At 44.2% G+C, this 22829-nt stretch overlaps 1 protein-coding gene across 3 annotated transcripts in view; it reads left to right on the top strand.

Moving 5' to 3' along the window:
* Positions 1-22829, top strand: part of LOC113048268 (protein FAM19A5-like) — a 191591-nt gene that overhangs the window by 163215 nt on the left and 5547 nt on the right. For 2 of the 3 annotated variants that reach the window (XM_026209978.1, XM_026209979.1), the window contains exon 4: positions 9955-10700. The exons of the other annotated variant lie outside the window; for it this stretch is intronic. In XM_026209978.1, coding sequence (XP_026065763.1) covers positions 9955-9963 — 9 coding nt within the window. In that variant the 3' untranslated portion in view covers positions 9964-10700. Of the gene's footprint in view, positions 1-9954; positions 10701-22829 lie in introns of those variants that run through there. 3 annotated transcript variants of the gene reach the window in all.

Raw genomic sequence — 22829 nt, 5'->3', positions numbered from 1 at the left:
GTGCGCATTCGGGAGGGGGATGAGTGGAAGACGGCGTTTAACACTCCTTCGGGACACTACGAGTGCTTGGTTCTTCCGTTTGGTCTTACCAATGCTCCAGCCGTTTTCCAGCGACTCGTCAACAGCGTGTTGGGTGACATGATCAATCAATTTGTCTTCGTGTATTTGGATGATATCTTGATTTTCTCCCCTTCTCTCCAATTACACACCCAGCATGTCAGACGGTTTCTCCAGCGGTTACTAGAAAATCAGTTGTTTGTTAAGGCGGAGAAGTGCGAATTCCACGTTGAGCCAGTTACGTTCCTTGGCCACATTATTTCTACGGAGGGGATCAAGCCAGATCCAGCTAAGATTGAAGCTGTCGCCCAGTGGCTGGTCCCTGACTCCCGGAAGGCTCTGCAGCGATTCCTGGGTTTTGCCAACTTCTACCGGCGATTCATCAGAAATTTTGGTCAGACCGCTGCACCACTCACAGCCTTAACCTCCACTAAGGTGTCCTTCAGATGGAACCGGGAGGCGCAGGTAGCCTTTGACATTTTAAAGTCCCGTTTTGTCTCTGCACCTGTTCTGTTGGTTCCAGATCCTGAGGCCCAGTTCATTGTTGAGGTTGATGCTTCGGACGTCGGGGTTGGCGCAGTTCTATCTCAGCGTTCCCTCCACGATGGGAAGCTCCACCCTTGTGCATTCTTCTCTCGTCGTCTCAGTCCTGCAGAACGTAACTACAACATCGGCAATAGAGAACTTTTGGCGGTACGATTGGCCTTGGGTGAGAGGCGTCACTGGTTGGAGGGGTCAGTGCAGCCCTTCTTGGTCTGGACGGATCACAAGAACCTGGAATACATCCGTTCGGCCAAGAGGCTGAGCTCGCGCCAGGCCCGTTGGGCGCTCTTCTTTGCCAGGTTCAACTTCACCCTCTCCTTGAGGGTGAAGTCCTTGAGTGCGGTCACTCATCCAGGTTAGTCTGCCATCCAGGTATTCGGAGAACGTTGTCTGCCATCCGACAGTGTTTCTGGTGGCCTACTATGGCCGCCGATGTTAGACAGTTTGTGTTGGCCTGCCCCACATGTGCCCAAAGTAAGCCGGTCAATCGTCCTCCTGATGGTCTGCTAACCCCTCTCCCTATCCCTTCCCATCCTTGGTCACACATTGCCCTTGATTTCGTCTCTGGGCTTCCTTCGTCGAAGGGTAACACTGTTGTTCTCACGGTGGTGGATCGCTTTTCCAAAGCTGTTCATTTTATCCCCCTGCCCAAGCTGCCCTCCGCCCGGGAGACCGCCCAACTGGTGGTGGACCACGTCTTCCGTCTCCATGGGTTTCCGGTGGATGTGGTTTCTGATAGGGGTCCCCAGTTCGTCTCCCGGTTCTGGAGGGAATTTTGTAGACAGATTGGGGCCTCCTCAAGTCTGTCTTCAGGGTTTCATCCCCAGACCAATGGGCAGTGTGAGCGGGCCAACCAGGATCTAGGAAGAATGCTCCGCTGTCTAGCATCCAACAATCCGAGTTCCTGGTGCCAGCAGCTCTCCTGGGCAGAATACGCTCATAACACTCTTCCGGTGGCCGCATCAGGTATGTCCCCTTTTGAGTGTTCTGTTGGTTATAACCCACCTCTGTTCCCGTCACAGGAACCCGACGCAGCGGTTCCATCCGCCCTGGCTTTCGTCCAGCGCTGCCGTCGCACCTGGGAGAAGGTCAGGAGGATTCTGATCCAAACCTCTGGCCGAACCAAGACCGCAGCTGATCGTCGCCGGTCCTCTCCTCCTGCCTATGTGTGTGGTCAGCGGGTTTGGCTTTCTACCAAGGATCTGCCTCTCCGGGCGCCTTCTCGTAAGCTGGCACCCAGATTCATTGGGCCATTCCGCATCACCAAGGTGGTTAGTCCGGTGGCGATCAGGCTCAAGCTCCCTCCAACTTTTGGTCGGGTTCACCCAGTGTTTCATGTTTCCAGGGTCAAGCTGGTGTTCTCTTCCCCCCTTAATCCTGCTTGTAGTCGGCCCACCCCCCCGCCCCCTCGTCTTGTGGATGGATCTCCTACCTATACGGTTAAGAGATTACTCGATGAGCGGCGCCGCGGCAGGGGGTTTCAGTATCTTGTGGACTGGGAGGGGTATGGTCCAGAGGAGAGGTGCTGGGTGCCGTCCCGGGACATTCTGGACCGCTCGTTGATTGAGGACTTCCGGCGGCATCGAGGTAGGGCCCTTCCTAGAGCATCAGGTGACGCTCCTGGGAGGGGGGGTACTGTGGGGTCTCGGGTCTAATCACCTGCCTTTTCGGTGTGTGTGTGTGTGTCTGTGTGTGTGTGTGTGTGTGTTTGTATCACTTGTCAGCTCACCGCGTCTACCTGATTGAGTTTTCCCCGCCCTCCTTGTTCCTGTGTTGTGAACCTTAATTGCTCACCACCTGTTTTCTATGTTCTTCTAATTCTTTCTCTTTATCATTCCCTGTGTTTCTCTGTCTATTGTCAGACTGTTGTTACTCGTTTCAATAGCTCGGATCTTCTAGCTGTTCTTAGCACTCACCTTTGTCGTGTCTTGTCCTCAGGCTCCAGTGTGTTTAGCTGATTTAGCTTCTCAAAGATAAGTATACGTTACTTCAGGAGGACTTCTGAAAGCAAGGTTATATTTATTATTTCTCCAACCAAGAGCGAGTCCCCAAGAAGGATGGCAGCCTAAGGCCCATTATCTACCTCAGACACAGCTTGTGAGCCTCCCAGAGAGCTTGCTAAACACTGTATCTCAGGCTAGAGCAAAGTCTACAAGATGAATCTACATCCTTAAATGTTCTTTCTTTTCTGCCTGGTGTACAGCCCGCAGCCCAGATGGGACCCAATTTCATACGACATGTGTCTGATATTGTCCTTCCTGCAAGAGCTGTAGCTATAAGGGCCATTCCCCTTCCCCGCTCAAGGTCTATGTAGCTTGCATAGCCTATTCTTGCACTCCTGTAGCTGGCTAATTGGTGGGAAGAAACAACTTGGTTGTTCATTTTCTGAAGGGGTCCAGAAGGCTTAACCCGCCTCGCCACATCATGGGATCTGCCCACGGTGTTGAGGGCTCTGAAGATTCCTCCATTGGAGCCACTACAATCCATCGACCTTTGTTCTCTACTACAATCCATCGACCTTTGTTCTCTGACACTTAAGACTGCTCTGTTGCTAGCATTAGCATGAGAGATTTGCAGGCACGGTCAGTGAGCCCCACCTGGCTCAGTGGATTCAAACCCAGGTCATCAACACCCCTCCTAGGTGTATATCACTCTCTAGAGAAGAATCCAGTTGGAGTTATATAAAAAAAATCCTGGCTATTCCAAGCTTTATCACTGCAGTCAATGAGTGCTGGAGTTGAACAGTCCACAAGTCATCAAATAAAGCATGCGGGTGGGTGGGGTGTGAATAAAGGCCTCCTGTAGTGAGTCCATGCATTTTTGTAAAAAGAAAAATCCATATTTTGAATCAAATAAACACTTTACTTTTCTCTCACTTCCATTATGTCATACACTGAAGCCATTCTGGCAGATGATGCAGAACATGTGCGCAGCACATATGCACAGTGCGCATGCCTCTGAGATATGCTAGTCTCGCAAGCTTGTTTATAGGAGCAAAGGAAACAAAGTTACCTTACTTTAGCAAAGAAAAACCGGTCTCCTCTTGGTTTAAATCTTGGTTTTTAGTGTTCCTGTAGCTCAACTGGTAAAGTATTGCGTTAGCAAGCAAGCTAGCGCAAGGTTGGGGGTTCAATTCCCCGGGAACACATGATAGGTAAAAATTGATAGCCTGAATGCACTGTAAGTCACTTTGGATAAAAGCGTCTGCTAAATGCATAAATTTAATTTTAATTTAATTTTACATTTAAATCCCACTACATTTTTTTTTGCAAATCCTCAAATTTCACTTCTAATTCATGATCAGCATTTTGTTACATTCTCTATCCACGTTCTTCCCTAATCACGCAACACTGATGTCTTACATCATCGCTGGAACTGCTTCCACATATGAAAGAAAGTATTTATTACATTTCAAATATGGATTGTTTTCTTACAAAAATGTTCTCACAAACCCCCACACCCCCACCCACCCCAGAGCAATGTGAGGCACACTAATAATGAATGCGCGTGCTTTATTTGACAAAACCCGTGGACTGTTCAGCTGCAACACCTGCTGACTGCAATCATAAAGCTTGGAATAGCCATGCAATTTTTATATAACTCTGAATGGATTTGTCTGAAAGAAGAAAGTCATATACACCTATGATGCCTCTAGGGTCAATAAAACACTAGCTAATTTTCATTTTTGGGTGAACTAACCCTTTAATTTTGTTAAAAAAAAATATTTTTGTTTTGTTAGAGCTTTTTTCCCATGACGAGACAGTAATAAAGTCAATAAATAAATCAGAGCTTCTCTGGTACATTGATACATTTTACTTATTTAAAGCAATCTGGCAACCTTATGCACATGCTCGCTCCTCCTTGCAAAAATGCCACAGCTGATGATCTGAAAAACAAACAAACTGTGTTCTGTCATGAGATCTTGACTATATTGTTTGCGATTGTGATCGCTGAATAAATACACTTAATCACTGAAGAAATAGATAAATAGGCTATTGCAATATGGAGTAACTAGGAATTTCATTTTAATAATATTTTTTGTTTGTTTTAGCTGTTTATCGTAATGTAGACAGAGACTTCATAAGTCTTTGGGCTTAATTTATATATTGAAAAGGCTATAATAAATTATTACACTAAATGAGATCAAATTCACTATGTCAGTATGTGTCCACATTCTCTTTATTCGTGCTTAATGGTGAAAGTGCAATACCTGAAATACAAAAGTAAATTTCTCAAGTGACAGCAATCATTACGATTATAATTTTGAGCAAAAATATTTAATTAGTTTAACCATTATACAGAATGACAAAAATGTGACTTAGATTTCATTGACTAAACGTGACTTAACAAAACCACAACAAAGTTGTCTAAATAAGATAACTAAAATTTACATTTGAGTGAGACTAAATAAAAAATTTAGTGGCCCAAATTAATACTTTATGGTTTATTAATAATAATTGTTTTACTAAAATAACACGTTTTTCTTGGACTAAAACTAGACTAAAATGTTGACTAAAATTAATTTGGATAAGGTTGACTAAATATGATAAAAACTAACACTTCAGACTAAGACTAAAATGAAAACAAAAATTGACTAAATTAACACTAGTGTGGACATCCATAAAAAAAAAAGAAAAAAAAGTTGGGACCCACTTCATATTAAGTGGCCTTAACTACTATGTACTTACATTTTAATTCATAATTTAGTACAATGTACTTATTGTGTACATAAATGTTTTTACATTGTACTTATATCAATAAAAAAAGACATGTAATTACATCTGTATTTAATTTCTGTAATTACATTTATAATTACACTGTTGACCCATACTTTACACCTTAACCCACCCTTAAACTTACCCATACCTCCAACCCCACCTCAATAGCAGCAAAAGGGTTTTACAATACAATATGAACACAATAAGAACACTGTACTTATTTTTTTTATGTAACTACATAGTAGTTAAGGCCACCTAATATAAAGTGGGACCAAAAGTTGAAATAGATTATTAATAATAATAATAATAATAATAATAATAATAATAATAATAATAATAATACTGAATGCAAAATAAATCACAAAACATTTTCACTTTACAGTTCAGCAACAGTGAGGTTGGAAACAATGTGGACAACACTATTCATTAAACACTTATTTAATGTATTCAGATGAAAATTTACAATATTAACAAATTATTCATAAGCAGTGCTTTCAGAGTCCACAGTTACACTGTTTTAATTAGAACACTAGCAAAACAGTGTAGTAAAACAAGTAAAAAAAAAAAAGTACATTTTTATTAAACTAAGTACAATCAAAACCTATTACAAAAGGTCAATTAATCTCTTCTAGAAGAGACAGTGCAATGTAGCAGATTAACAATTTCTTACCAATGTTTCAAGAATAAGCTGGATCTTTGATGACTCTACAAGGGGAAAGAAGAAATGGTTTACTGAAAAGTAAAGTTATAACGAGCAGCAGCTCACAGTCAACCGCCTCACTCACAGAAAGACGACAATAACTGTTATATTTTTAAATGTATAAAGGCGCGAACCGAATCATTGTCCAGTTTCCTGGTTGACAGCCAGATTAACCAATCATGATCAAAATAATAAAATAAAACTACCAATAGGAGTTGTTTCAGTGTGATAAAACAGCGAAATATATATAGTTTTATTGTTTTTAATGATGATAATATTTAACATATACCTTTAGATTTTAGAATAGGTATCAGGACTAAAATATTTTAAAAAGCTATTAAAATAATAATAATCTTAAATAATTTAATATAAATAATTTAAAAGTTTGTTAACCTTTTTCAACCATTTAGCAGTAAACATTTTTAACGTTGTTTCGTTAAAATAACTGACCTTATTTCAACCATATTTCAACGTTGAAAGTGGGTCATGTGCTGGAAGTTTTTCAACTGTTCATCTTTAAATGTTGAATCAACGTTGTTTCAATGTTGAAACCTCAACTGACCTTATCTCAAACAAAGTTGGTCATGTGCTGGAAGTTTTTCAACCATTCATCTTTAAATGTTGAATCAACGTTGTTTCAACATTGAAACCACAACTGACCTTATTTCAACCATATTTCAACGTTGAAGGTCGGTCATGTGCTGGCTGGGATGCGTTATCGCATTAATGGTGGTAACCCTAATGAAATGTTATTTGGGCAGGTATTTTCACATAGTTTCTAGATTTAAATTAAATTTAAATTCAAAAAGACTATCGATAGTCTATACATGACCTGTCATTTTATGATAGTCTATGCATGACCTGTCCCACTGCATACCAGGTAGCAGAGCGCATAGTAGTGGACCACCTCCTACGGGCCCTTCCCCACCCTCTCTGGCAGGTGGCCGGTAACCCCAGTTCGACCGCCTCTTCGCCTCCGCTAGCCAGCCTGTCAGACCCGCCGGGAACCGCCCCCAGCATGAAGCCCAGACGGCACCCCATGCTGCTGGCCTCGGACAGCCCCAGAGAGGGTGAGTCTTCCCATCATAACCCTAACCTCAAAAATGACCTCTTCCAGCAGGTGACTGGGGCTGGGGCCTTCACCCAAGAGCAGCACGAGGATAACCTCCTCAAACACTGCTGGGCCCAAGTGAGGATCGCTGATGGGAAGGTCCTCCAACTGGCACCCCACCCAACACCTCCCTTCGTGGTCAAAAATGGCCTGCTGTACTGTGTCGCATAGTGAAGGGGGGAGGAAAAAACACTGTTGGTAGTGCCACGCACCAAGACAGGAGCAGTGATGTAGCTGGCGCATGCCCATCCCATGGCTGGCCACCTGGGGGCCCAAAACACCATCCAACGCATACGCGACCGTTTCCATTGGCCAGGCCTGGAGACCGAGGTAAAACGCTTCTATCAGGCCTGTCCCACCTGTCAATGGACGTCTCCATGCACCCATCCCCCCAGCCCGCTGATTCCGCTGCCCATCATTGAGGTGCCCTTCGAGTGGATCAGAATGGACCTAGTGGGGTCGCTGCTGAAGTCCACTCGGGGACACAAACACATCCTGGTCATCCTGGACTATGCCACCCGCTACCCTGAGGCCATCCCCCTCCGCAAAGCCACCGTGAAAGCCATCGCTCAGGAGCTCTTCCTGTTGAGTTGTCGAGTCGGCTTACGATCCCAGATACTGACTGACCAAGGTACCCCCTTCATGTCCCAGGTGATGGCTGACCTCTGCAAGCTTCTCCAGATAAAACAGCTCCGCACCACCATATACCACCCGCAAACGGACGGCCTGGTCTAACGTTTCAATCAAACGCTGAAGCAGATGCTGCGGCGAGTGGCTGCTGAAGACAAGCGCGACTGGGACAAGATGTTACCCTATGTCCTGTCCAGGCTTCCGGATTTACCCCCTTTGAGCTCGTCTTCGGCCGGCAGCCCCGCGGCCTGCTTGATGTCGCCTGAGAAGCCTGGGAACAGCAGCCTGCCGTCCACCGCTCCACAATCAAGCATGTCCGGGAGATGCGGGAGAGGATCAACAAGGTCATGCCCATTGTCCGGGAGCACCTGGCCAAAGTCCAGCAACGACATTACAACAGGGTGGCCCAGCCACGGGAGTTTCATTCAGGAGACCATGTCATGGTCCTCATCCCCACCGCCGCCTATAAATTCTTGGCCAGCTGGCAAGGTCCCTACACCATCAAGGAAAGGATCGGCCCTGTCACCTACCAAGTCCGGCAGCCCAGAAGATGCAGAGAGGACCAGCTGTACCACGTGAACCTTCTGAAGCGCTGGGTCGGGACCGGGCCCCAGCTTGCAGCCCTATCGTGTTCCGGAGGCTCAGCGAAACGCCATTGAGGAGGAGGTACAGGAGATGTTAAGGTTAGTGACCATCAAACCATCACGCAGCCCCTGGTCCAGCCCCATTGTCATGGTTCCAAAGCCCGATGGCACCTTCCGCTTTTGCAACGACTTCCATCGCCTGAACGAAGTCTCGGAGTTTGACGGCAACACAATGCCGCAGGTTGATGAACTCTTGGATCGCCTGGGAAGGGCCCGGTACATTTTGACTCTCGACCTCACCAAGAGCTACTGGCAGGTCCCCTAACCGAGCAGGCCAAGCCGAAGATGGCGTTCTCGACCCCTAGTGGCCACTGGCAATACCGGGTCCTACCCCTCGGCCTGCATGGGGCTCCTGCCACCTTCCAGCAGCTAATGGACATCCTCCTGCGGACCCACACAGCACTGCACACCAAAGGAAAAGAGAACACAGAGCACTGAGCACCAGTAACCCCTCACGTTGCCTATTTCCCCTTCACGGTTACAATAAAATCCACCCTTCGGGAAAGTTACCTTGATCCTCATGTCATGTACTTCTTCACCCCGTCACAATATATATATATATATACATATATATATATATATATATATATATAAACTGCCTAAACAAAAGGGCACTTTGGGCATCAAGGGTAAAAGTGGCAGGTGCTCAAGCACCCACCGCTCCCATTGCTTGAAACTGTAAAACTGCTCTGAAATAATTAGTATTGTACAAAACGCTATACAAATAAAGGTGACTTGACGAGAAAGAGAAGTGTTTTTGTTGAGCATCTAATGAACAACATATTTTTTAAGCAAGTAACATTATTATTGGTAATATAGCAGACTCATTGAAAAACACATCATAAAGAGAAAATAATCACTTCATCCAATAAGTGAATAAAATGGTCTTCACAGCCTTACTTACTGAAGTTCCACAATATTGACTTTGTTCCCTCTCACTGGACTTGTGTGTAGGTGATGTAAAAAGGGAAAGCAGGTACCGTGTTTTTTGGATTATAAGTGCACCTAAGTATAAGTCGCATCAGTCCAAAAATACGTCATGACTAGGAAAAAAACATATATAAGTTGCATTTATTTATAACCAAGAACCAAGAGAAAACACCCTTTCGCGGCTGTAGACGGTAATGTTTTCTCTTGGTTTATGTCAAATTAATTTTGATAAATAAGTCACACCTTACTATAAGTCGAAGGACCAGCCAAACTATGAAAAAAGGTGTGACTTATAGTCCGGAAAATACGGTATTTGGACCAAAGCACTGTGAGGCAAGGGAGGGGTGGGGCTCAAAATGTTTCTAAACTTAAAATGCATTTTTTTCTCTGTTTGTGTGGTTTTATTAATTAAAAAAAATAAATTTATATGTATAAAATTTAAATGTATAAAATTAATATTTACAATTCACAGATGGTCTTTAATTATATTTTTAGGGGGGGCAACCCACAGACCCCCCCCCACACACACACACACACAAATACACACACTTTTCACATCACCTCTACACCCATGGATCTGCAACACTGATCATGATTTATGTATGTTTCTGGTTGATCTAGGTGTCCTAACACTGAAAGGGGTTCCTGGAGCACCACGAGATGAAGCCTCTTGCTGCTTCGCCCACCTGCTGTAGATACTTGCTATGTCTCATCTGCTTAACACCTGGCTCTGCAGCAATGGGCAGCAACCCCTTGTGCCACGGAGAAAATACTGTACATTCACAAAGCGCCTCACAGATTGTGGTACAGTAAGAGCCTTAATGACTTTAAGATGAAGCACAGGACAATGAGGCACCTACCCTGTCTAAGACAACCCTGAACCAGACACAGGCTTCATGGGGCTCCTTCAGCATTTCTTATCTGATCTGAAACTGTGAACCTAACTGCTCTGTGAAAAAGCTTTCTGCTGGATTATGTTTTTGACACTCTGTCTTTTTTTACAGACCAAAGAAGAAAAGTAATACACCAATAATAATAATAATAATAATAATAAATGCATTGATTATATGAGCGCAGACTGAAGAACAGACTTTTAAGGGAAAATTTAGGCAAAGAAATTATAAACCTAAATGTAAAGAGGGAGAGAGATAAGGACTATTCTATACAGCAGTGCTCTACAAATGAAAACACTGATGTGGAACATTAAAATGACTGGGTCAACCATTCACATTTATCACAATCAGAGAAGAACCTTTAGTACTTTAGTACGTGTCCTTGAACTGAATTAATCACTGTATTCCAAGGGTAACAAGGATATAGATACTGTACACATAAAGACTTCAATAAAGTTAATTTCCATTTTTCAGTAGCAACATTTTGGATGATTTGCATTAAGCATGGTTAAATGGAAGAGTACCACATTGCTTATCGTAAGAAAATATTTAAAAAAGAAACACTAAAAAAATTCTATTTTTTATTCCCAGGAGTAAAATATGTCATCACATGTATTTCGAAAGGTCTACAAGTTATATTTTTAACAGTTTTATATGTTGTACCTTTGTGAATAACCTTATTTAACATGAATAACATGGAAATGAGAGATACAGAACATGGGTCATGCTTTGCTCCATAAAGCAGGACTGTCTTACTGTTTATGTTCAAATTCAAGTAGCAATTTTCCTTGTTTCATGTTCAAAAACATAACCACGGGTACTCATAAATAGGAATAAAAATTGACAAAAACAAACACACAAAAATATTGATTTATTGTAGAAAAGCAATCATTCAGTTCCAAGTATTACACAGAGTCATATAAACTGCTTTTAACTTTTTTATTTTAAAGGTTTGGAGAAAACAACTTCTATTTGGGGTTTCTGACGTACAATTATTATATTTTTTTGTGCTTGTGTTTGTTTGCACAGTGCTCACCTTCAAGCCTTGACAGCTCCAGAGACAGTTCAGAAAGTCTTAAATTAATTTACATGAAATACTTGTTTTTCCATCCATCATCTTCCGGAGCCGGGTCGCGGGGGCAACAGTTTAAGCAGAGACGCCTAGACTTCCCTCTCCCTAGCCACTTCCTCCAGCTCTTCCGGGGGAACCCCGAGGCGTTCCGAGGGCAGCCGGGAGACATAGTCCCTCCAGCGTGTCCTAGGTCTTCCCCGGGGCATCCTCCCGGTGGGACGTGCCCGGAACACCTCCCTGGGAAGGCGTCATGGAGGCATCCGAAATAGATGCCCCAGCCACCTCAGCTGGCTCCTCTCGATGTGGAGAAGCAACAGCTCTACTCTGAGCTCCTCGTGAGTTTATCAACCTATCTCTAAGGGAGCGCCCAGCCACCCTACGGAGAAAGCTAATTTTGGCCACCTGTATCCGGGATCTTGTCCTTTCGGTCATGACCCACAGCTCATGACCATAGGTGAGGGTAGGAACGTAGATTGACTGTAAATCGAGAGCTTTGCCATACAGCTCAGCTCCTTCTTCACCACGACAGACTGGTACAGCGACCGCATTACTGCAAAAGCTGCACCGATCCGTCTGTCAATCTCCCGTTCCATCCTTCACTCACTCGTGAACAAGACCCCAAGATACCTGAACTCCTCCACTTGAGGCAGGAACTCCCCACCAACCTGAAGTGGGCAATCCACCTTTTCCGACTGAGAACCATGGCCTCGGACTTGGAGGTGCTGATTCTCATCCCAGCCGCTTCACACTCGGCTGCAAACCGACCCAGTGCAAGCTGAAGATCCTGGTCTGAGGAGGCCAACACGACAACATCATCCGCAAAAAGCAGCGACGAAATCGTATGGTCCCCAAACCAGACACTCTCCGGCCCTTGGCTGTGCCTAGAAATTCTGTCCATAAAAATTATGAACAGAACTGGTGACAAAGGGCAGCCCTGCCGGAGTCCAACATGCACTGGGAACAGTTCTGACTTACTGTCGGCAATGCGAACCAAGCTCTTGCTCCGGTCGTACTGGGACCGAACAGCCCTAAGCAGGGGGCCGCCAAAACACATTTGGACTGGTTGGGCAAACTCCCATGAACCCTCCAGCACCCCGGAAAGGGTATAGAGCTGGTCCAGTGTTCCACGACCGGGACGAAAACCACACTGTTGCTCCAGAATCCGAGGTTTCACTATCGGTTGAATTCTCCTCTCCAGTACCCTGTGATAGACTTTCCCAGGGAGGCTGAAAAGTGTGGTCCCCCTATAGATGGAACCCACTCTCCGGTCCCCCTTCTTGAAAAGAGGGACCACCATCCCCGGTCTGCCAGTCCAGAGGTACTGTCCCCAACTGCCATGCGATGTTGCAGAGGCGTGTCAACCAAGACAGCCCCACAACATCCAGAGACTTGAGGTACTCAGGGCGGATCTCATCCACCCCTGGTGCCTTGCCACCAAGGAGCTTTTTAACTACCTCGATGACTTAAGCCCGGGTGTTGAACGAGTCCTCCTCCGAGTCCCCAGCCACTGCTTCCTCAACGGAAGACAAGTCGGTGGGATTGAGGAGATCCTCGAAGTATTTCTTCCACCGCCCAACGATATCCCCAGTTGAGGTCAACAGGTGCCCATCTCCACTGTAAACAGTGTTGGTAGGGCACTGCTTCCCCATCCTGAGGCGTTGAATGGTTTAACAGAAACTTGTCGAGGCCAACCAAGTCTTTCTCCATGGCCTCACCGAACTCCTCCCCAGGCCCAATTTTTTGCCTCCACGACTACCCGGGCTGCAGTCCGCTTGGTCTGCCGGTACCTGTCAGCTGCCTCCGGAGTCCCACAAGCCATCCAGGCCCGATAGTACTCCTTCTTCAGCTTGACAACATCCCTTACTTCCAGTGTCCACCACCGGGATCGGGGATTGCTGCCTCGACTGGCACCGAAGACCTTACAGCCACAGCTACTTGTTTTTATCATTAAATATTTTAAGAATAAATTAAATAAGTGAAAATAAGTTGCTAAAACAAAATTGTAATTTCATTATGTTTATGGCTGTTTCTTTCTCTGTTTAAAATGAGCAATGCCTGGTATGGCGATCTACATTTGGAGGCACATATGATTTATTGATTCAGATGTGGAAGACAATTTAGGTGAATTCACTAAACAGTGCAGAATCCTTTCTTTCTTTCTTTCTTTCTTTCTTTCTTTCTTTCTTTCTTCACTAAGCAACTTCAATCCAGTTTAACCAAAAGTTAAATGTGCTGAATTGAATAATAATAATAATAATAATAATAATAATAAAAATAATAACTTTGTTCATTTAAAAATGTGTTCGTTTTAAATAAATGTAAAATTTAACTTAACCTATAGTTTATTTTATTTTGATTGTTGTTTCCTCTCGAGTCAGTCATGGTCAACATTACGTCATTTACTGATGAATCGCTAGAGAGATTAATCACCTTTGAATGTTAACAAAACAATCCAATGAATGTTGGCATGCGAGATTTGCATTGCGCACCCTGTCCCGCAGTGCGGGTATATAGGGAGAGCGTGTGCAGTCGCACATTCAGCTTTTCACTTTGGAGCCCTACCTTACAGCTACCAAGCAGGAGTGTCATCAAGACATTCGCGAATGTTGGTGTAACAGTGTGTCAATGGGGGTTGCCAGAGCTGCTGCTTTGATCATTGCAACTCCTCCTAGGCGCTTCAAAACTTCTGTGTTTTTTTCTAAAAGAGCAATTACTCCATTGGATCCATCTGATGGTCATGATTGCTGCATCTCATGCCTGGGCCTTGAGCATGCTGAGGCAGTGCTTGTGGATGCCTGCAGGAACATGACAATTGCGATGTAAAAGAAAACAAACATAACCCCAGGTATTTATTCAATACATTGGCTAAATTAACTTAAAATAAAGCATCAACAAGTGTTGACATTTCCCAGCATCACAGCAGTAATGGCTTTATGAACTACTTCATAAATCAATACTATTAGAGTTAAAATTGTAACCATGCAGCCATCAGCTACAGTATAGCATCTGCTCTATTGTGCACTATAGATCCCCAGAGGAACAGTTCCACTCAATCTCTACTATAGGAGAGGAAGAATTGTATAAACCAACAATATGTATGTTAGACCCTATTCCATCTAAGCTCTTAAAAGAGATACTTCCAGTTCATTGTCATAAGAATAAGTCCCCAAAACCTTCAAACCGGCTGTTATTAAGCCTCTCATCAAAAAACCACAACTTAACCCCAAAGAACAAGTAAATTATAGACCCATCTCGAATGTCCCTTTTCTGTCCAAGATACTAGAAAAGGTAGTATCCTCACATTTATATTCTTTCTTAAAAAAAAAGGGTATCTGTGAGGATTCCCAGTCAGGATTTAGACCATATCATTGTACTGAGACTGCTCTCCTAGTTATAATCCTGAGTTATAAATGACCCTCCTGAGTTATAAATGACCTGCTCTTATCATCTGATCGTGGTTGTACCTCTCTTTTAGTGCTATTGGATCTTGGTGTTAGCTTTCACTGTTATGCTTATGATACTCAGCTCTATATTTCTTCGCGGCCTGGCAAAACATACCAATTTGAAAAACTAACAGATTGCATAGTCGATATAAAAAACTGGATGACGAGTAATTTCTTACTGCTAAATTCTGAAAAACAGAGGTGTTAATTATAGGACTTAAAACCTCTGCATGCAATAACCTAGAATGCTGTCTAAGTCTTGATGGCTGCTATGTCAATTCTTCGTCATCAATTAGGAACCTAGGTGTGCTATTTGATAGCAATCTTTCCTTAGAAACCCACGTTTCTAGCATTTGTAAAACTGCATTTTTCCATCTCAAAAAATATACAGTATATGCTCTCAATGTCAAATGGAGAAATGTTAATCCATGCGTTTATGACCTCAAGGTTAGATTATTGTAATGCTTTTTGGGGTTGTTTGTTCTGCACTTTTAATAAACACACTCCAGTTAGTCCAAAATGCAGCATCTAGAGTTCTTACTAGAACCAGGATGTTTGACCATATTAGTCCGGTTCTGTCAACACTGCACTGGCTCCCTATCAAACACTGTATAGATTTTAAAATATTGTATATTACTTGTATATTACCCTGAATGGTTTAGCACCTCAGTATTTGAACTTGTTACATTATAGTCCTCAACGTCCGCTGCATTCTGGAAACTGGCAATTTGATAATACCTAGAATATCAAAATCAACTGCTGGCGGCAGATCCTTTTCCTATTTGCTGCCTAAACTCTGGAATACCCTACATAACATTGTTCGGGAGGCAGAGACACTTTTGCAGTTTAAATCTACATTAAAGACCCATCTCTTTAACCTGGCTTACACATAACATACTAATACGCTTCTAATATCCAAATCCGGTTTTTAGGCTGCATTAATTAGGTAAACCGGAACCGGGAACACTTCCCATAACACCCATTGTACTTGCTACATCATTAGAAGAATGGCATCTACACCAATATTGGTCTTTTTCTCTCTTATTCTGAGGTCACCGTATTCACCAGATCCAGTATGTGTCCAGATCAGAGTGTCACTTGCAGCCACCCGGATCAGTTTCCTCAACTATTTCACGAGTTCACCCTTACATCTAATCTGAAGGCAAATAGTAGGCATATTTTGGCGTGCTGTCCTGGGGGAGGGGTCCGGGCCCGGAGCATAGCCCGAACCTAAATAACTCCCCCTATCCCTAATTTGGGATAAATAGATTAGAAGTGAGGAGTTGGGGTGGAGGAGGGTTGCCGAAAAACTGTCGTGGGACAGTAGGTAGGAAGACTGGATATATATACGCTTGCGTGCTATTTAAGATGATTAGCTAAACGAGATGCACCTGTGCCAAATTGGATGATTATCTGATCGTGCTTCTCCCGAACTTTGTTAATAAAACCACATTTCACGAGTTCACCCTTACATCTAATCTGAAGGCAAATAGTAGGCATATTTTGGCGTGCTGTCCTGGGGGAGGGGTCCGGGCCCGGAGCATAGCCCGAACCTAAATAACTCCCCAAAAGAAGCTTAAAGCCATAGGACAGCAGCCAGAGAGATAAAATTTAGTTGCCCCCCAAAATATGCGTGTTGGGAAGAAAATGCGGAGCGACCGGGAGAGCCCGCCCAGTGTTCGACGAGAGCTGCGGCTCGCAACGTCTTACCAGCGAGCCCTCCGTGCTGCTTATGGGAGGAGCACGATGCCGGATATCAAGAAATGAGGGACTCTTGCTGCCTCCGAAGGGAGCTGCGGCTCTGCTGCACCGGAAGGGAGAGTCCCTCTTGCGGCTGAGTACGAGGCGCGGTTTGTTGCATCTGATGGAGGGCTCTCACTGCGACTGAAGGGAGCCAGCGACTGTATCCCATCGGGAGGGAGATCCCTGGCCGCCATAGAGTATGCAACATAACTCGGACGGGGGGTTCACACTGCGACCGAAGGGAGCCGTGGGTCTGCTGCACCGGAAGAGGAGCCCTAGTCCGATGCTGAATAGGCAATGAGATTCGAGCCGCGGTTTGGCGCGTCGGATGAAGGGCTCCTAATGCGACCGAAGGGAGCCAGCGGCTGTACCCCATCGGGAGGGAGATCCCTAGCCATCGTTGAGCATGCAACATAACTCAGATGGGGGGTTCACACTGCGACCGAAGGGAGCTGTGGGTCTGCTGCACCGGAAGAGGAGCCCTAGTCCGATGCTGAGAAGGCAAAGAGACGCGACTGTTGGAGGGACTCCCGCTGCATCCGAAGGGAGCTGTGGCTCTGCTGCACCGGAAGGGGGAGTCCCCCATTGCGGGTTTATGGAGGCACGTTTTTTTTTTTTTTTTTTTTTTTTTTTTGCCTCTGAGGGTTCTCCCAGCCTCCGTAGGGGGTTCGCAACTCTGCAGCAGGAGTGCTGCCCGGGAGGGGAGAGCCCTGATTGACGCTAACTGGAATACGACTGTTGGAGGGACTTTTGCTGCATCCGAAGGGAGCTGCGGCTCTGCTGCACCGGAAAGGCGAGTCCCCCTTGCGATGCGAGGCATGGCTTGATGCGTCTGATGGAGGGCTCTCACTGCGACCGAAGGGAGCCAGCAGCTCTATTCCCCCGGGAGGGAGAACCCTGTCCGCCCTTGAGCATGCAACATAACTCAGACGGGGGGGTTCACCCTGCGACCGAAGGGAGCCGTGGGTCTGCTGCACCGGAAGGGAGAGCCCCATCAGATGCAGAATAGGCAAGAAGATTCGAGGCACGGTTTGATGCATCGGATGGAGGGCTCCTGCTGCGACCGAAGGGAGCCAGCGGCTGTGTTCCCCCGGGAGGGAGATCCCGGTCCGCCCTTGAGCATGCAACATAACTCAGACGGGGGGGTTCACCCTGCGACCGAAGGGAGCCGTGGGTCTGCTGCACCGGTAGGGGAGCCCCGTCCGATACGGAGTAGGCAAGAAAACGCGACTGATGGAGGGACTCTCGCTGCGTCCGAAGGGAGCTGCGGCTCTGCTGCACCGGAAGGGAGAGTCCCCCTTGCGACTGTATAAGCGGCTTAATTTGATGCATCGGATGGAGGGCTGTCACAACGACCGAAGGGGGCCTGTGGCTCTGCTGCACCGGGAGGGATACCCCCATCTGCCGCTGAGCGCGCAGCGCAACTCAGTGACAGATGAAAGGCTCACACTGCGACCGAAGGGAGCCACTGCCCAGCTGCACCGGAAGGGAGAGTCCTGTCCGATGCTGAAATAGGCAAGGAGATTGTAACGATGGCTGGAGGGCCCTTACTTTGGCCGAAGAAACGATAACTGAGAGGCTTCTATTAATCAAGTACACAACATGATTTAAGGAGGAATATATATTTTTTTTTTTTTTTTTTTTTTTAAATGTCTGATGAACAACAACGAAGGGCATCTATCGGATTATGTGAGAGGCCCCTTTTGAGCTGCTTAAGTTTAGGGCTGAAACGATTCCTCGAGTAACGCGATTACAAAAAATGATGTAGGCAAATTCCTTTGCTTCGAAGCCTCTTTTAATTTATTCTAAATCTCACGTCAGGTTCTTTCGCAATGATTTATTGTATTTTTTAAAATGTGACAACGCATTATTATTTTTTTTTTTATTTATTTTTTTTTTTATTGTTGTTGGCGGAAGGAGACAAGCGCTGCGTCCGAAAATCACGTACTGCAAGGAGTCAGCAGTGTTTTGATTTGAGGACGTAAAGAGAACGTTGTGGCATGTGTCCATTGCAAGATAGAGCTAGCATACCACAACTAGGGCCCTACAATTTCCGCGATGCAGAAAACGTGGAGGGGATCGCGGAATCCAGTCACAAAAACGGAATTTACAGTTGAACGCAGAATGGCAAAGAACTTGCCAATTATTATTATTATTTATTTTATTATTAATTTTTTTTTTTTTTTTTTTTTTGAATGAATGAATGAATGAATGAATGAATGAATGAATGAATTAATCAAAATAGGTAATTGCACTTACATCCAATTCACGAATTAATATCTCTAAATATTAAGCCGGAACAGTATTTAAATGTAAATCCTGCATGTTCTGTGTGTCTCTGTTAATGAATGGAGCAGGAGCGCGACTTCCTTTATCACACACACACTGAAGCGCGCGTTACGCTCGCGGTAATTTCTGCGTCTGCGGTCTCACTAAATAAGGACTTGAACAACATCTCCAGAACTGCTCTGACAGTCAGTTCATGAGCATTTGACCATTTGATTTAAGTAAAACTAGCATCACATCACATACACAGAACTGAAAAGGTACGTCAACCCGACTAAATAAAAGTCCGGGGTCCTGACATTTTATCCTACCCATCAGATTTACTGTGCATGCGCACATCAGTATAATTAAGCAAAAACACATTTTATTACTCGATTAATCTATGGATTTTTTTTTTTTTTTTTTTTTTTTTAAGAATACTTGATTACTAATATTTTTAAACCAGAGTCGTTGATGAAAGGAGGGTCCATCGTGAATTTAGATTGGGCGTTCCGGAGTTAGACAAAAGCGAGCCTGATGAGGTTGAATTGGAGAATGGACATAAAATATATTTATTTATTTATTTTATTTTTTTATTTTTTTTTTTATTTTTTTTTTTTTGAGGCTATTGCGGCAGCGAGAATTGCGGCAGTAGGGAAGGATGGAAAGGGCTCCTGCGGGAGCAGACACTGCTATGGCAGTGGTGAAATATAGGTAGAGGCTCCTGCGGGAGCAGACACTGCTGCGGCAGTGGTGAAATATAGGTAGAGGCTCCTGCGGGAGCAGACACTGCTGCGGCAGTGGTGAAATATAGGTAGAGGCTCCTGCGGGAGCAGACACTGCTGCGGCAGTGGTGAAATATAGGTAGAGGCTCCTGCGGGAGCGGAGACTGCTGCGGCAGGGAGGAAAAAACAGAAAAGGCTCCTGCGGGAGCGGACAATGCTGCGGCGGTGGGGAGATACAGAGAAAGCTCCTGCGGAAGGATGGCTGAAGTGAGGATTGACCATTACAGATAGATAGGGCATGTTAGGAGAGTTAGCTATGGTAGATTAGGAGTTTTAGTGAAAGGGGATGAGCTGGCGTTAGAGGGGTTGGCTGAAGAGGGTTCGAGATAGATATATAAATAAATAAAATAATCGGCCTGACCACTAATAGGTCTTGGTACCCTCTGCCTTCTGGTAAATCTGGAGCTGGAGGCCACTGAACAGAAAAATGTGTAGCCTGCACTGCTAGCAGAAGTAACAGGATGGAAATACTGAGATGTGCAGGCCCGTGTTGCAAGTAAAAGTAGCTTCATGCTTGCTTTGGCTGCTGTAGTTGTTGGCTGATTTGACAATTGCTCAAACCTTGTCTGAATTAATACAGTCCTGTTGGAAAAGCATCTTTTCCTCTTGTTTTGGCCTTCGGGCCCTTTTAAACAGCCTCCAGAGCAGATAAATTTGGGTGCTGTTTTCCTGTTGTAGTATGGACTGTGAAAATAGAGGCTTTGAAACGATGTAGCATGTTTAGTTTTATAAACCATTGTACCAATAGACATGTCTATAGCAGTAACGTTAATTGCAGTAATGTGATATTCAAATTCAAGCCATTTCTAAAGACATTTACTTTGCATGCTTTTCATATAACAGTCCTAAAAAGACGATAGAAAATTTACTCACACTTGTTGTTCTGCAGCCAAACACGAGGCAGTAGCGTTTTTTGAAAAATTCTGAATAATCATGCCAGTAAATGGTGAAATATGTCCCTAAATAATTGATCCTGCCGGAATAATTGCATGAAACTTATGTCTGTATCATCTCAGTGAGGTTTAAACATGCACAGTAAAGCAAATGTAATGTCTTTAGACATTTCGGTGTGGATGACAACTCTGCAAAAAGCCTTTGCTTCGTGGTTAAAAAGTGGCATCGTCATCGGACAGAGTTAAGTCATAACGCCGTTTAACAAATTTTTGCGTCTTCATAAGCGCATTCTATATATAACGTCTATTTAAATTGTTCAGATGAGCAAATCACGAGGTTTTCTTGCATGATTAGCATTTTAATTGTTTGGTCAGACGGTTCATATATTGATCTATATATTCACGTTCATAAATCGGGGATTAAACGTGGAATTTATCTTTTGTATGCTAAATATGTAAACAATATGTGCACAGTACCTATAACTGCGCTTTATATTTTGCAAGATTGACATGCTAAATGGCTAACTGACCCGGTTTACTCTCATCAATTTTGTTAAGATAAGATATGTACCAGTTCATTGCGTTTACGATCGACATGTATCCGTTTAATCAACTCGACATGTATACCGGTTTAGTCCTTTCGTTCACGAATGAGAGCTCTCGATCTCTGAGACTCATATGAAACTCGCTCATTGTGGATGACAACTCTGAAAAATTCTTCATGAATGAGTGTAAACTGAGAACGATTCGTTCGCCTAGAAGATTCATTCAAAAAAAAACGATTCTTTCACGAACGACATGCCACTACAACAACGCATGGTCTTCGCCGCTAGTGGAGGCAGCATCGAACTGCGACACGGCTGAAAAAGCGAGAGAGGTTTACTGCGGGGAGAACTGGAGCACGGCTGCGATCCAGCATTATAATAGAGCCCGGTCCTGGCGAGAAAATCGTGTTGCCGAGTGAGGCGAGCTCAAGGATTTGCACGAGCTTTTGGCCACAACGTGTGGCTTGGCGAGAAGAGCAGCTGACGCGATGACGCTTGTTGGTGTTCGACGGATAGATATCTTCGTCGGAAGGAAGATTGGGCCTGTGATAAGATGACGGACAGCGCGAACCGAATGCTGACAGACGGTCTATGCCGAAAAACTGTCGTGGGACAGTAGGTAGGAAGACTGGATATATATACGCTTGCGTGCTATTTAAGATGATTAGCTAAACGAGATGCACCTGTGCCAAATTGGATGATTATCTGATCGTGCTTCTCCCGAACTTTGTTAATAAAACCACATATATTGCTTTAGATACATTGGTTCCTCAACTATATATTGGTTTTCTCAACTATATATTGGTTTACATACATTGGTTTCCTCAACTATATATTGGTTTGTTCAAACACACATTGGTTATATAAGTTTAGATATTTTCAGAATTGATGTGTGAAATTTCTGGTCACATGATAAGATCACAGAATCAAACTAACTTCCTCATCTATTCAGAAATGGTTAAAGGTTGTTGAAAATGAGTTCAGATGAAGTTTGGGCATATTTTGATGGATTGCAAAGAATTCTTTATAGTATCATCTTGCCCACTTTGGAGTCTTCAGAAGCATAAGTTTTATCAAGACGTCTTGAGGATCATAAATACATAATTTCATCTTTTATTGTATGTCTATCTTCTAAACAGGCCTATAATAATTTGACTACAGATGACCTGACTTTGTTTTTAGAGCAACTTTCAGCAGAAATTGATTTCTTACTTCAGAGTATTTTTGAAAACCACAGAGAAGCGAGTTCCAGATGGCCTGCATTTCATTTGAGGGTTGTCCATACAGGGGACCTTGGAAGACCAAGGTATGTATTGTATTCTAATAGCATCTTGTCAATATTGTCAGGGTTTGGCAAGGAGGAACTCAAGTGCAGACAGGGATCACAACACTCAGTGTTTATTAGATACAAAAAAGGGGGAAAACAAAACCCATGAGGGGGAAAACACTGACTAGGGTAAATACAAAATAACTAAACAGGACTATGTTGACACGATAAACAAAGACTCAAAAAACTAGAACACTAACTACAAATAAACACTTAAGGATATACAAAGACTTCTCAAAGGGGTGACAAGGATACACTCTCTCACGAGGCTGACAAGTAGAAACACATATAGAAACAATCTCAAGAAGGAACAATCTCAGTGTGGAACAATGAACCAACAAAAGACAGAGCACACTAGGGGATCTAAATAGGAGAACTAATTAAGACACAACAGGTGGCACAGATACGGCAATCACGACAAGACTAGGATAACAAGGGGGGCGGGGCAAGGGAACGAGACAACACAAGCACATGGCCCAAAGACAAGGCCATGTGCTTGTACACAAAACACCGGTCTGTCATGATCCTGC

This window comes from Carassius auratus, chromosome 29 (assembly GCF_003368295.1).
Source record: "Carassius auratus strain Wakin chromosome 29, ASM336829v1, whole genome shotgun sequence".
NCBI lineage: Eukaryota > Metazoa > Chordata > Actinopteri > Cypriniformes > Cyprinidae > Carassius > Carassius auratus.
The sequence above is the reverse complement of the archived record's forward strand: the minus strand, read 5'-3'. Positions and strand labels throughout refer to the sequence as shown.